This window comes from Narcine bancroftii, chromosome 4 (genome assembly GCF_036971445.1).
Source record: "Narcine bancroftii isolate sNarBan1 chromosome 4, sNarBan1.hap1, whole genome shotgun sequence".
Lineage (NCBI taxonomy): Eukaryota > Metazoa > Chordata > Chondrichthyes > Torpediniformes > Narcinidae > Narcine > Narcine bancroftii.
The window spans coordinates 101,145,311-101,158,714 of record NC_091472.1 but is presented as its reverse complement, the minus strand read 5'-3'; the positions used below and the strand labels follow the sequence as shown (position 1 = coordinate 101,158,714).

Genomic DNA, 13,404 nt, shown 5'->3' with positions numbered 1-13,404 from the left:
TTCTACCCACCCCTCCCCCCTTCTGTTCGGACATCTTTCATGTTCCCCAGACCTTGATAAAGAGCTCAAGCCCGAAACGTTGGTGGTTTATCTTTACCTTTGCTGAGCTTCTCCAGCATTTGTGTGTTTTTTCTCTAAATGTGATAAGTGGGCATCTCAGGAAGGTATTTTATATCATATCTTTTGGTTATGTCCCTTCCTTTGTAACTACTGGAAAGAGGTATCTTTAATTTTTGATATAAATCTCTCTCCAAGCCCTTTTATTGATATTTTTGGAATGGGTGGACCAATTGACTTAATTTTGACTCCATCTCAATCCCATCTGGTTGCTTTTGCTACCAATTGCGAGAAGGGTCATTTTGCTGCAGTGGAAAAATGTTGTCCCTCTCAGACGAACACAATGATTATTAGATTTGATGAACTTCTAAAACGAGTATTACATTTTTTTTTCTCCTTGGGGTTTTTTAAATTATTTTCATAATTTATAGATTATTTTATTTTAGTCTTTATTAATTTTTTTCCTTTTTCATTTTTTTTCCCTGAACTATTAATTTTGAAATTAGTAGTGGACACCTAACTTCAATAGTAATCGCTCATAATATAGGTTGGGGTTAGAAATTTAATTAGATTAGTTATAGATTTTTTTCTTTTCCTTTTTAATCAATAACATGGATTATATGTATCTTGTTTACCATTGCTAACTATCTGTAATTTTAATTTACTGTAATCTGAACATTATATTATACGTATCTATGATATTTTTTTTTCAAAAACCAATATAAAAGTTGAAAAAGACCACACTTAACAGAATTGTGTTCAGTTCTTGTTATAGGAAGGATATGGAAGCTATGGAGAGGGTGCAGAGGAGATTTACCAGAATGTTGCCTGGATTGGGAAGCAAGTCTCATGAGGCAAGGTTAGCAGAGCTAGGGCTTTTCTCTTTGGAGTGTAGGATGAGAGACTTGATAGAGGTCTACAATATTATGAAGGGCATAGATAGAGTGGACAGGGGTAATGCTCTTTTTAAACACAGAGTTATGGGTGCCTAGAATACCCAGGGATGGTGGTGGAGGCATGTAAGAGACTCTTAGACAGATACATGGATGAAAGAAAAATAGAGGGTTATGGGATAGGGAGGGTTTCGTACTTTTTTTTTAAATGAAGGAAAATATGAGTTGGCATAACAGCTCCAGCACTTTGGTGCATTGCACCATGCCAATTACATTGTCATGTTGGTATAAGTGAGAGTGTAAAAAGAAAAAAAATGAACTGATAGGGGAGAGAGGGAAACTCTATGATAGGACAGGGAAGGAGATGGGGTAGGGAGCTGGAGGAAAGGAGACAGATCGAGAAAGAGAGAGAGCCTCAGGAGAGGGAAAGACCTCATCCTGGGTTTTCTGGAATGGAAGACCTTATTAGGTGTTTTCTGGGATAATGTCTTCCATTCCGGAACACCTCAGATGTCCTCCTCCTCCAAAAGAACATGGCTTACCCTCTAATCCATCAACTCAGCATCAAACGCATTCATCTGTCCTGGCACCTCCTGCCCCGAGACGGAACAAGGACATGATTCCCCTTATCATTACCTACCATCCCACCATCCTCTGCATCTAAAATATTACTCTCAACAATTTCTCCCATCTACAACATAATCCACCCCCCCCCCAACCAAACATCTTCCCCAACACTCTGCACTTTCCATAGGGACGGCTCCCTCCAGAACTCCCTTGTCTATTCCTTCCCATGAACCATTACCCACACCTGTGTCTACATTTCTTCCTTCACCACAATACAGATCTACAAACAGTTCTTCCAGTGAAGAAACGCTTCATGTTAATCTGTAGGGGTCATCTACTGCATCCAGAGCTCATGTTGCGGCCTCCCCAACATCAGTGAACCTGGACACAGACTGGGAGATTATTTTGTTGAGCACCTTCACTCTGTCCACTGCAATAGCAAGGACCTCCCAGTGGCCAACAATTTCAATTCCACATGCCATTCTCATATTGACATGTCTGTCAATGGCCTCATGCACTGCCAAACCGAGGCCACACGCAAATTGAAGGGACAACTCCTTGTATTTCATCTGGGCACTCTTCCAATTTCTATTAATCCTTCCCCTGTCTCTCTCTTTTCCTGCTCTGTCTCCTTTTCTGCAGCTCCCCACCCCCTTCCCTTAACATTCAGAGAGCTGCTCTCTCCCTCATCACTTCTTTCTCTTCTACCCTTCCATCTGTATCTACCCATGATCTCTCCAGCAGGTTTGTGTATTGATTACAACAAGATTGGAACTTTACCTGGGGCCTCAGCAATGTCCTGTATTGGCTTTCTCAATAACCTGGGATACATTCCATTAGGTCCTGTGGACTTATCCCCCCCCTTAATGCTCCTCAATAGAGTTAGCATCACCTCGAATATTAGCATACTGTACTCCACACTGATCTCACTATCTTTCATGTCCTTTTCCTTGGTGAATAGTGATGTGAAATCCTCCTTTAGTAGAACACCCAGCTCCTCAACTCCAGGTGTCATTTCCCTCCTTTGTCCTCGAGGGCTCCTACCTCCTTTCTCACTACCCAGTTGTTTTTCCTTAACCTTCTCATCAAGGACCAATCATGGCCTCTTTCATCTCTCCTGATTCCATTTAAATTATTTTCTACTTCTTTTATGTTCCTTCAGGACCCCATACAAGTTCAGCTTCCTAAAGTGTACATATATTTTTTTCCTCTTTGACTAAACTGAAAACATCTCTCTGGAATTTAATGTGAGGTATAATGTGGGTAGGACCGAAACAGTGAATGATAGGAATCTGGAGAATGTTGGAGAGAAGAAGGATCAAAGAGTACAGGTACGTCGAATCTTGAAAGTGCTACAGAAAAGATCTTTTCAAGCTGGAGAGTGCATAGAGAAGATTTATGAGGATGTTGACAGGACTCAAAGACTTGAGCTACAAGAGACGTTCAGCAGGTTCAGCAGTGCATTATTCCTTGGAGGGCAGAAGGACAGGTGTGATCTCATCGTTGTGTACAAAATTATGAGAGGAATAGATCAGGTGAACGCAGAGTCTGTTACCAAGAGTAGGGGAATCAGTAACAGAGGGAATAGATTTAAGGTGAGGAGGAAGAGATTTAACAGGAACACAAGGGGTAATTTGGAATGGGCTGTCAGAAAAGGTGGTTGAGGCAGGTACTATTGCAATGTTAGATGAAAAAAATTGGTTGGATATATGGATAGGATGGGTTCAGAGAGGGATATGCCCAAACACAGAAAAGTGGGGTGAGTATGGTTGCGACATTGTGGATGATGTGGGCAAGTTGGGCCAAAGGGTGTTTCCATGCTGTATGATTCCAATTCTCTCGACATCCAAGGTTACCAAACCTTGTCATCCTTGTCTTTCTTCCTCACAGAAACATGCCAGCACTGAATCTGACCAGATGGTCTTTAAACAACTCCCACATCAGATGTGGTCTTACCCAACAAAAGCAGCATCCAATCTAGTCTTCCCAACTCCTGTTTAATACTGTTGTATCTATATCCATAACTGCCTTAGAATTTATGAAGTTGTAATCACTGGTTCAAAAAAACTCTCCCACTGAAACACCAGTTTCCTGGCCAGGTTCATTCCCAATGCAAGGTCTAGCATGGCCTCTTCACTAATTGGAATATCTTCATATCATTTCCATATTTCTTGGATGCACCAGGATTGACTTCCAGGATTTTAGTTGCTGGTTTCAGTGGAATCTCTGGCCACTGCAGATTCTTAAACTATCAATACTGAGGGAATGCAGTGGTAGCAATCCCACTAAATATCAAAAATAGATGGTTAAACTCTCCCTTGTTGGAGATGAACATCACCTGGCACTTCTGTAGCACCAACAGTAACTTTCCATTTGTCAGACCATGTCTGAATATTGCCTAGATCTTGCTGCATGCAAGTATGACCAGTTAATGTACTTGGCTGATAACCAAGAGCTCAATGAGAACACAGTAATCAGCCAGATTGGCTTTGTCCTGATTTACCTGGGCATTTCCCACACTGCTAGATGTCACTGTATCTGAAACAGAAACTTCATCTGAAACAGCTTGGTGAGAGACACAGCTTGTCAAATGGAAAACTGGCATTCAGTATTATAGCTGGGATTCCAACTGGGCTTGCACCTTTTGCTACATTCTATGCTCTCAGCTACTTAATATCACATTAAGTGAATTATGCTGGCTGAACACCGACTTCTGTAATGGTGAGAATCTCAGAAGGGAGCCGAGATGGAAGATTCACTCAGCACTTCTGGATGAAAGTGACTGTGAATACTTCAGCCTCATCGGCAAGCATTTACACTTTGGATGCTGCCATCAGCTACTTCCTGAGCCTCCCCACCCTCACAGAAGCCATTTCCAAGTCAGAATAATTCACTTCATGTGATATGAAAAACGACTGCAGACAAAGGCATATATCCAATAATGTGGAAAATTACCAAAATGTCATTTTCACAAAAACTTTGTAAAATTCAACATGGCTAATTTACCGCTCAGTTTACTCTCAATCACTCACAAAACATTGGAAAATGTGAATGACAGGAGTAAGGTATTTTAATGTTTCAAGAATACTTAGATCACAAAAATGAGAAGTATATCAAATAATAAAAATGTATATTTACCTTTGGTTTTCGCTCAATAGTGAAGAGAATGTTGGGCAGAAGTGATGCTGGTCCAAGTGAACAATAGAAAGTGACAACTCCAGCAAGGAATGACCAGAAGATCATCAGAATATTCAGGTATCTATTGGAAGAACACAAAGCTGTCATGGGAATCACTGGTTTGCATTCAAACAGCAGAGTTAATATCTTAAATTTATCTCCAAATGGAGCTGGTTGCATCAAGGCCTGATCTGATTATTTGAGTGTTCAGAAAGCAGCAAACATAGTCAGGATCCAACCTCCCATCCATTCAAGACACGCAATTTTGATGCTGCCTCAAAAAACACAGCCAAATTTTTAATTCCCCTGGTCAGAACTTCTTCATATTGCTACCTTCAAGATGAAACTAAAGAAGCCTCAAGTCCAGCTAACTACCCTAATTCCAAAGCAATCCAGAACCACAAAAAATACTTGTCTGTACTATTGAAACACCATTTTTTGCTTGCAGTTACTGTGACAGCGAATATTTATCTTATTTTTCCGTTACATTAATTATCACTTTCTATTCTGGGGCAATTTAACCATATAACAATTGCAGCATGAAAACAAGCCATTTTGGCCCTTCTGGTCCACTCCAAACTAAATACTCTCCTCTAGTACCACCTACCTGCACCATAACCCTCCATTCTCCTCCCATCCATATACCTATCCAATTTTTCCTTAAATGACAAAATGGACCCTGCCACCACTACTTCTCCCAGAAGGTCATCCCACACAGACACCACTCTCTGAGTGAAGAAGTTCCCCCTCATGTTACTTCTAAACTTTTGCCCCTTAACTCTTAACTCATGACCTCTTGTTGCAATCACTCCTACTCTCAATGGAAAAAGCCTATCCACATCAACTCTATCTATCCCCCTCACAACTGTGTGTGGAGCCAAAAGAGATGGGGGAGATATTGAACAAATTATTTTCTTTGGTATTCACTAAGGAGAAGGATATTGAATTGTTCAGGGTAAAGGAATTAGAGGGTAATTATGGAGACTATAGTGATTAAGGAAGGGGAAGTACTGGAGCTTGTGAAGCATATTAAGGTGGATAAGTCTCCATGACCTTGAGAGAAGTTAGGGAGGAAATAGCAGAAGCTCTGACAGTGATTTTTCAAATGTCATTAGAGATGAGAATAGTGCCGGAGGATTAGCGTATTGCACATGTGATTCCATTATTCGAAAAGGATTCGAGGAGCAAGCTGAGCAATTATCGGCCTGTAAGTTTGACATCTGTGGTAGGTAAATTAATGGAAAGCATTCTTAGAGATAGCATATATAAGTATCTGGAGAGACAGGGTCTGATTAGGAACACTCAACACGGATTTGTGCATGGAAGATCATATTTGATCAATCTTGTTGAATTTTTTAAAGAGGTGACTAAGAATGTTGATGAGGGTAGAGCAGTGGGTGTTGTCTATCTGGACTTCAGTAAGGCCTTCCATAAGGTTCCGCATGGAAGGTTAGTTAGGAAGGTTCAGTCATTAGGTATTAATTTTGAGATAGTCAAATGGATTCAACAGTGGCTGGAAGATGCCAGAGAGTCGTATTGGATGACTGTTTGTCAGGTTGGAGGCCAGTAACAAGCGGTGTGCCTCAGGGATCTGTATTGGGTCCATTGTTGTTTGTCATACACATTAATGATCTGGATGATGGGGTAGTAAATTAGATTAGTAAATATGTGGATGATACCAAAATAGGTGGAATTGTGGATAATGAGGAAGGTTTTCAAAGATTGAAGATGGATTTGGACTGCTTAGCAGAGTGGGCTGAAAGATGGCACACAGAGTTTAATGCTGATAAGTGTAAGGTTCTTCATTTTGGTAGGAATAATCAAAACAGGAAATGCATAGTAAATGGGAGGGCATTGAAGAATGCAGTGGAGCAGAAAGATCTAGGAGTATGGGTGCATCGTTCCCTGAAGGTAGAATCTCATGTGGGTAGGGTGGTGAAGAAGGGTTTTAGTATGCTGGCCTTTATAAATCAATGCATAGAATACAGGAGTTGGGAAGTGATGTTGAGACTGTTCAAGGCATTGGTGAGGCCAGATTTGGAGTGCTCTGTGCAATTCTGGTTACCGAATTATAGGAAGGGTATCAATAAGGTAGAGAGAGTGCAAAGAAGATTGGCAAAAATGTTACCTGGGTTTCAGCATCTAGATTACAAAAAGAGATTGAATAAATTAGGTCTTTATTCTTTGGAGTGTAGAAGGTTGAGAGGGGATTTGATGGAGATATATAAGATTATGAGGGGGATACATAGAGTTGATGTGGATAGGCTTTTTCTATTGAGAGTAGGAGTGATTGAAACAAGAGGTCATGAGTTAAGGGGCAAAAGTTTAGAAGTAACATGAGGGGGAACTTCTTTACTCAGAGAGTGGTGGCTGTGTGGAATGACTTTCTAGGAGAAGTAGTAGTGGCAGGGACCATTTTGTCATTTAAGGAAAAATTGGATAGGTATATGGATGGGAGGAGAATGGAGGGTTATGGTGCAGGTAGGTGGGATTAGAGGAGAGTACTTAGTTCGGTGTTGTCCAGAAGGGCCAAAATGGCCTGGTTTCATGCTGTAATTGTTATATGGTTAAATTGCCCCAGAATAGAAAGTGATAATTAATGTAAAGGACAAATAGGATAAATATTCGCTGTCACAGTACTGATTCTCTAAGGGACCAATTTTATCCCTCACTCTCCTTTTACTATTAACATATTTGTAGAAACACTTTGGATTTATTTTCACCCTGCTTGCTATAACCACCTCGTACCTTTTAGCTTTTCTCATTTCTTTTTTAAGATTCATTTTACATTCAATTTATTCTACAAACATCTCCTTTATTCTTTATATCTTATATTTATTGTACATCTCCCTCTTTTTTGAACTTAGTTTCCAATATCCCTTGAAAACCATGGATCTCTCAAACTTTTTTAATGTATATTATGCAGTTGGCATATCCTACGTACCTGTTTTGCTGCAGCAAATAAGAATTTTTGGTGGATGTGTACATTGTACTAGTGTACAATTCACTCATATTATCAACAGATGGTTAAAAGTGGACCATTAGTCCGTAAGAAACAGAAGTACACCAGCTCCATCTTTCTATAAGGCTGTCTTCAAGTCTACTTCTGCTTTGCTCCTCTATCTCCACCATCTAATTTCTGCCTGAAGTATTTTTTTAAAGTTAGCCGAACAGCACAGTAACAGGCCATTTCAGCCGGAGAGTCTGTGCCTCCCAATTTACACCCAACGAACCTACACCCCCTGCATGTTTCGAACGTTTGGAGGTAACCGGAACCCCCCAGGGAAAATCTATGGGGAGAACATACAAATTCCTTACAGACAGCGCGGGATTTGAATCCTGGTCCTGATCGCTGGCACTGTGAAGGCAATGAGCTAACCACGGCAAACGTATTGCCCTAAAGTACTTCCACATGAAAATGCAGGAAATGCAACACTTTAATTGCACCTCTTCCATTTTACAAGGGCAGAGCAAAAGCTAAGTACATTCACCATAAGATGGGAAAATCTTGCGAGGAGTCACGTGATGGAGTAGTGCCCGGACAGTGAACTCCAGCCCTCTCCAGAAAAGTCGGAAAAAACAAAGGAAAACACAAAGGCACAAAAATAAAAATTAAAGTAAAGTGAGTATAAAGGTGGAAAGAAGATGGCGACGAAAAAAGAAAAATCAAAACCAACGATAAGAAGAGAGGAAGAGAAGACAACGGAAGAAGAAGGAGAAGGCCTTACCTGTTCGAAGAGGCCCGCGGTGGAGAGAGAAACCCGCTCCCTCAGGTCGGTAGAAAGTGGACTACAAAAATGGCTCGCTGAGCCGAGTAAAAGTGCGCAACCGTGCATGTGCGATGCGCATGCAAAAAAACACAACGACGGGAGGGGTGACCAGCTGGGGAGTCAATCTCCACAGCCGGCAATGACAGCTGCAGAACACCTGCAGCAAAAGGAGAATATAGAAGACAACGAAAACAAGAAAGAAGAGAAGAAAACGACAACAAAGAAACAACAGATGGCCAACCCAGAGGAAGAAGAGGAAGAGGAAGAGTACAGTGAAATAGAAGAAGGGAAAGGCAAGATAAAGGATATACTTTCTCTTATTAAAGAATACATGGAGTCATTTAAAGAATGACAAGCGCAAGAATTTAATGATTTAAGAAGAAGAATAAACAATACAGAAGAGAAAATGAATAAAATAGATATGACCTTATCAGAAATGTAAAAAAAAATGGACAAGGTAGAAGAACGAGAAGCAGCAGTAGAAATGGAGATAGAAGACTTAAAAAAGAAATTAGAGGAATCTAATAAAAAAGTTAAAGAGACACAAGAACTGTTAGCTCAGAAAATAGATATAATGGAAAATTATAACAGAAGAAATAACATAAAGATAGTGGGCCTTAAGGAAGATGAAGAAGGCAAGAATATGAGAGAGTTTATAAAAGATTGGATCTCTAGGATCCTAGGATGTCGAGAACTACAGCAAGAAATGGAAATAGAAAGGGCACATAGAGCATTGGCCTTTAAACCACAACCACAACAAAAGCCAAGATCTATTTTAGTAAAATTCCTAAGATATACTACAAGAGAAAAGGTACTGGAGAAAACAATGGAAAAAGTAAGAGAGGGCAACAAGCCACTGGAGTACAAAGGGCAAAAAATCTTCATATATGCAGATATAAGTTTTGAACTCCTGAAGAAGAGAAAGGAGTTCAATACAGCAAAGGCGATTTTATGGAAGAAAGGGTATAAATTTATACTAAAGCATCCAGCGGTATTGAAAATATTTATTCCAGGACAGCAAAACAGACTATTCTCGGATCCAGAGGAAGCAAGAAAATTTGCAGAACAATTACAAAATAGACAGAGAGATGAAGATGTGTAACGAGAGTACAAAAGACTGCGAACTAAAAAGACACATAAGTTTTGAACTCTTGAAGAAGAGGAAGGAGTTCAATATATCGAAAACGATCTTATGGAAAAAAAATATTCTCGGATCCAGAGGAAGCAAGGAAATTTGCAGAACAACTACAAAACAGAGAGATGAAGACATGTCTTCTTTTTTTCTTTGGCTTGGCTTCGCGGACGAAGATTTATGGAGGGGGTAAAAAGTCCACGTCAGCTGCAGGCTCGTTTGTGGCTGACCAGTCCGATGCGGGACAGGCAGACACGATTGCAGCGGTTGCAAGGGAAAATTGGTTGGTTGGGGTTGGGTGTTGGGTTTTTCCTCCTTTGCCTTTTGTCAGTGAGGTGGGCTCTGCGGTCTTCTTCAAAGGAGGCTGCTGCCCGCCAAACTGTGAAGCGCCAAGATGCACGGTTTGAGGCGTTATCAGCCCACTGGCGGTGGTCAATGTGGCAGGCACCAAGAGATTTCTTTAGGCAGTCCTTGTACCTTTTCTTTGGTGCACCTCTGTCACGGTGGCCAGTGGAGAGCTCGCCATATAATACGATCTTGGGAAGGCGATGGTCCTCCATTCTGGAGACGTGACCCATCCAGCGCAGCTGGATCTTCAGCAGCGTGGACTCGATGCTGTCGACCTCTGCCATCTCGAGTACCTCGACGTTAGGGGTGTGAGCGCTCCAATGGATGTTGAGGATGGAGCGGAGACAACGCTGGTGGAAGCGTTCTAGGAGCCGTAGGTGGTGCCGGTAGAGGACCCATGATTCGGAGCCGAACAGGAGTGTGGGTATGACAACGGCTCTGTATACGCTTATCTTTGTGAGGTTTTTCAGTTGGTTGTTTTTCCAGACTCTTTTGTGTAGTCTTCCAAAGGCGCTATTTGCCTTGGCGAGTCTGTTGTCTATCTCATTGTCGATCCTTGCATCTGATGAAATGGTGCAGCCGAGATAGGTAAACTGGTTGACCGTTTTGAGTTTTGTGTGCCCGATGGAGATGTGGGGGGGCTGGTAGTCATGGTGGGGAGCTGGCTGATGGAGGACCTCAGTTTTCTTCAGGCTGACTTCCAGGCCAAACATTTTGGCAGTTTCCGCAAAGCAGGACGTCAAACGCTGAAGAGCTGGCTCTGAATGGGCAACTAAAGCGGCATCATCTGCAAAGAGTAGTTCACGGACAAGTTTCTCTTGTGTCTTGGTGTGAGCTTGCAGGCGCCTCAGATTGAAGAGACTGCCATCCGTGCGGTACCGGATGTAAACAGCGTCTTCATTGTTGGGGTCTTTCATGGCTTGGTTCAGCATCATGCTGAAGAAGATTGAAAAGAGGGTTGGTGCGAGAACACAGCCTTGCTTCACGCCATTGTTAATGGAGAAGGGTTCAGGGTGCTCATTGCTGTATCTGACCCGGCCTTGTTGGTTTTCGTGCAGTTGGATAACCATGTTGAGGAACTTTGGGGGGCATCCGAGGCGCTCTAGTATTTGCCAAAGCCCTTTCCTGCTCACGGTGTCGAAGGCTTTGGTGAGGTCAACAAAGGTGATGTAGAGTCCTTTGTTTTGTTCTCTGCATTTTTCTTGGAGCTGTCTGAGGGCAAAGACCATGTCAGTAGTTCCTCTGTTTGCGCGAAAGCCGCACTGTGATTCTGGGAGAATATTCTCGGTGACACTAGGTATTATTCTATTTAGTAGAATCTATTTAGTAAAAAATTCTATTTAGTAAAAAATGCAGAGAACAAAACAAAGGACTCTACATCACCTTTGTTGACCTCACCAAAGCCTTCGACACCGTGAGCAGGAAAGGGCTTTGGCAAATACTAGAGCGCATCGGATGTCCCCCAAAGTTCCTCAACATGATTATCCAACTGCACGAAAACCAACAAGGTCGGGTCAGATACAGCAATGAGCTCTCTGAACCCTTCTCCATTAACAATGTCGTGAAGCAAGGCTGTGTTCTCGCACCAACCCTCTTTTCAATCTTCTTCAGCATGATGCTGAACCAAGCCATGAAAGACCAGATTCATGTAAAACAGCAATAATTACAGTGATACTAAAACAAGGGAAAGATCCACTCTCACCAGCGTCATATAGACCAATATCTCTGCTAAACACAGATTATAAGATAATAGCTAAACTATTAGCAAACAGATTAGCTGAACAGGTACCGAAAATGGTAAATTTAGACCAAACTGGATTTATCAAAAAAAGACGCACAACAGACAATATTTGTAAATTTATTAACTTAATTCATGCAGTAGAAGGAAATAAAGCACCGGCAGTAGCAGTTGCTTTAGACGCAGAGAAGGCCTTCGACAGAGTAGAATGGAATTACTTGTTCAAAGTATTGCAAAAATTCAGTTTACCGGAGAAGTATATTAATTGGATTAAAGCATTATATAAGGGACCGTTAGCGAAAGTGACAGTAAATGGACATGTATCAAAGCAATTTAACTTAAGCAGGTCAACGCGGCAGGGATGCCCACTATCACCATTATTGTTTGCGCTAGCTATAGAACCACTAGCAGAATCGATAAGAATAGATAATAATATAAAAGGAATAAAAATAAAAGACAGGGAATATAAAATCAGTCTATTTGCGGATGATGTGATAGTGTACTTAACAGAACCAGAACTATCAATAAAAGAACTATATAAGAAATTGAAGGAATATGGAGAAGTGTCGGCATACAAGATAAACGTAAATAAAAGTGAAGCAATGCCTATGAATAATGCGGATTTCTCAAAATTTAAGGAGGAATCCCCATTCAGATGGCAAATGCAGGCAATAAGATACCTAGGTGTGCAAATAAACAAAAATCTAGGCCAATTATATAAACTCAATTACAATCCACTAATGAAAAAATTACAGGACGATTTAGAGCATTGGAAAGAGCTACCACTAACACTGATAGGAAGGATAAACTGTATTAAAATGAACATTTTTCCAAGGATACTATACTTATTTCAGGCATTGCCAATACAACTGACAGAAAAATTCTTCAAAGAGTTAAAGAAAATAATAAGGAGATTTTTATGGAGAGGGGGGAAACCGAGGATAGCACTAGATAAATTAACAGAATGGTATAAACAAGGAGGCTTACAATTGCCAAACTTCAAAAATTATTATAGAGCCGCACAATTAAGGTACCTATCAGATTTTTATCAAACAAGGGAAAAACCAGACTGGACGAGACTAGAATTAGATAAAATAGGGGAAAAGATACCTGAACACATATTATATAAATGGGACGAAAAATTGGTACAACATAGAACTTCTCCAGTATTACACCATCTCCTCAATATATGGAAGAAGATTCATGTAGAAAGAAATAAAACAAATTATCAAATACCAAAACTAATATTGACGCAAAATAAGCTACTCCCTTTTACAACAGACAACCTTTCCTTTAGAAAATGGGAAAAAAAAGGGATTAAAAGAATAGAAAATTGTTTTTCAGGAAGTAGATTCTTATCCTTTGAACAAATGAGAGATAAGTACAATATAACTGGAGATACAGCGCTGGCATATTACCAACTGAGATCCTACTTGAAAGATAAATTAGGAAGCAATTTGAGTTTACCAGAGGGAAGTAACCTTGAATATGTGATTACAGATGCAATGTTAATCAAAAGATTTATAACAAATATGTATTTAACTGCAAGAAAAGGAGAATGAGGAAGCAAATGGTAAAACTAAACAAAAATGGGAACAAGATTTAAATATAAAGATAAAAAAGGAAACATGGGAGAAATTATGTTCTGGAACGATGAGAAATACAATAAATACGAGACTGCGTATGATACAATATAATTGGTTACACAGACTATACATTACA

At 40.5% G+C, this 13,404-nt stretch overlaps 1 protein-coding gene across 4 annotated transcripts in view; it reads right to left on the bottom strand.

Moving 5' to 3' along the window:
- Positions 1-13,404, bottom strand: part of snx14 (sorting nexin 14) — a 227,463-nt gene that overhangs the window by 203,433 nt on the left and 10,626 nt on the right. For all 4 annotated transcript variants that reach the window (XM_069932232.1, XM_069932234.1, XM_069932233.1 and 1 more), the window contains exon 2: positions 4,656-4,776. In XM_069932232.1, coding sequence (XP_069788333.1) covers positions 4,656-4,776 — 121 coding nt within the window. The remainder of the gene's footprint in view (positions 1-4,655; positions 4,777-13,404) is intronic.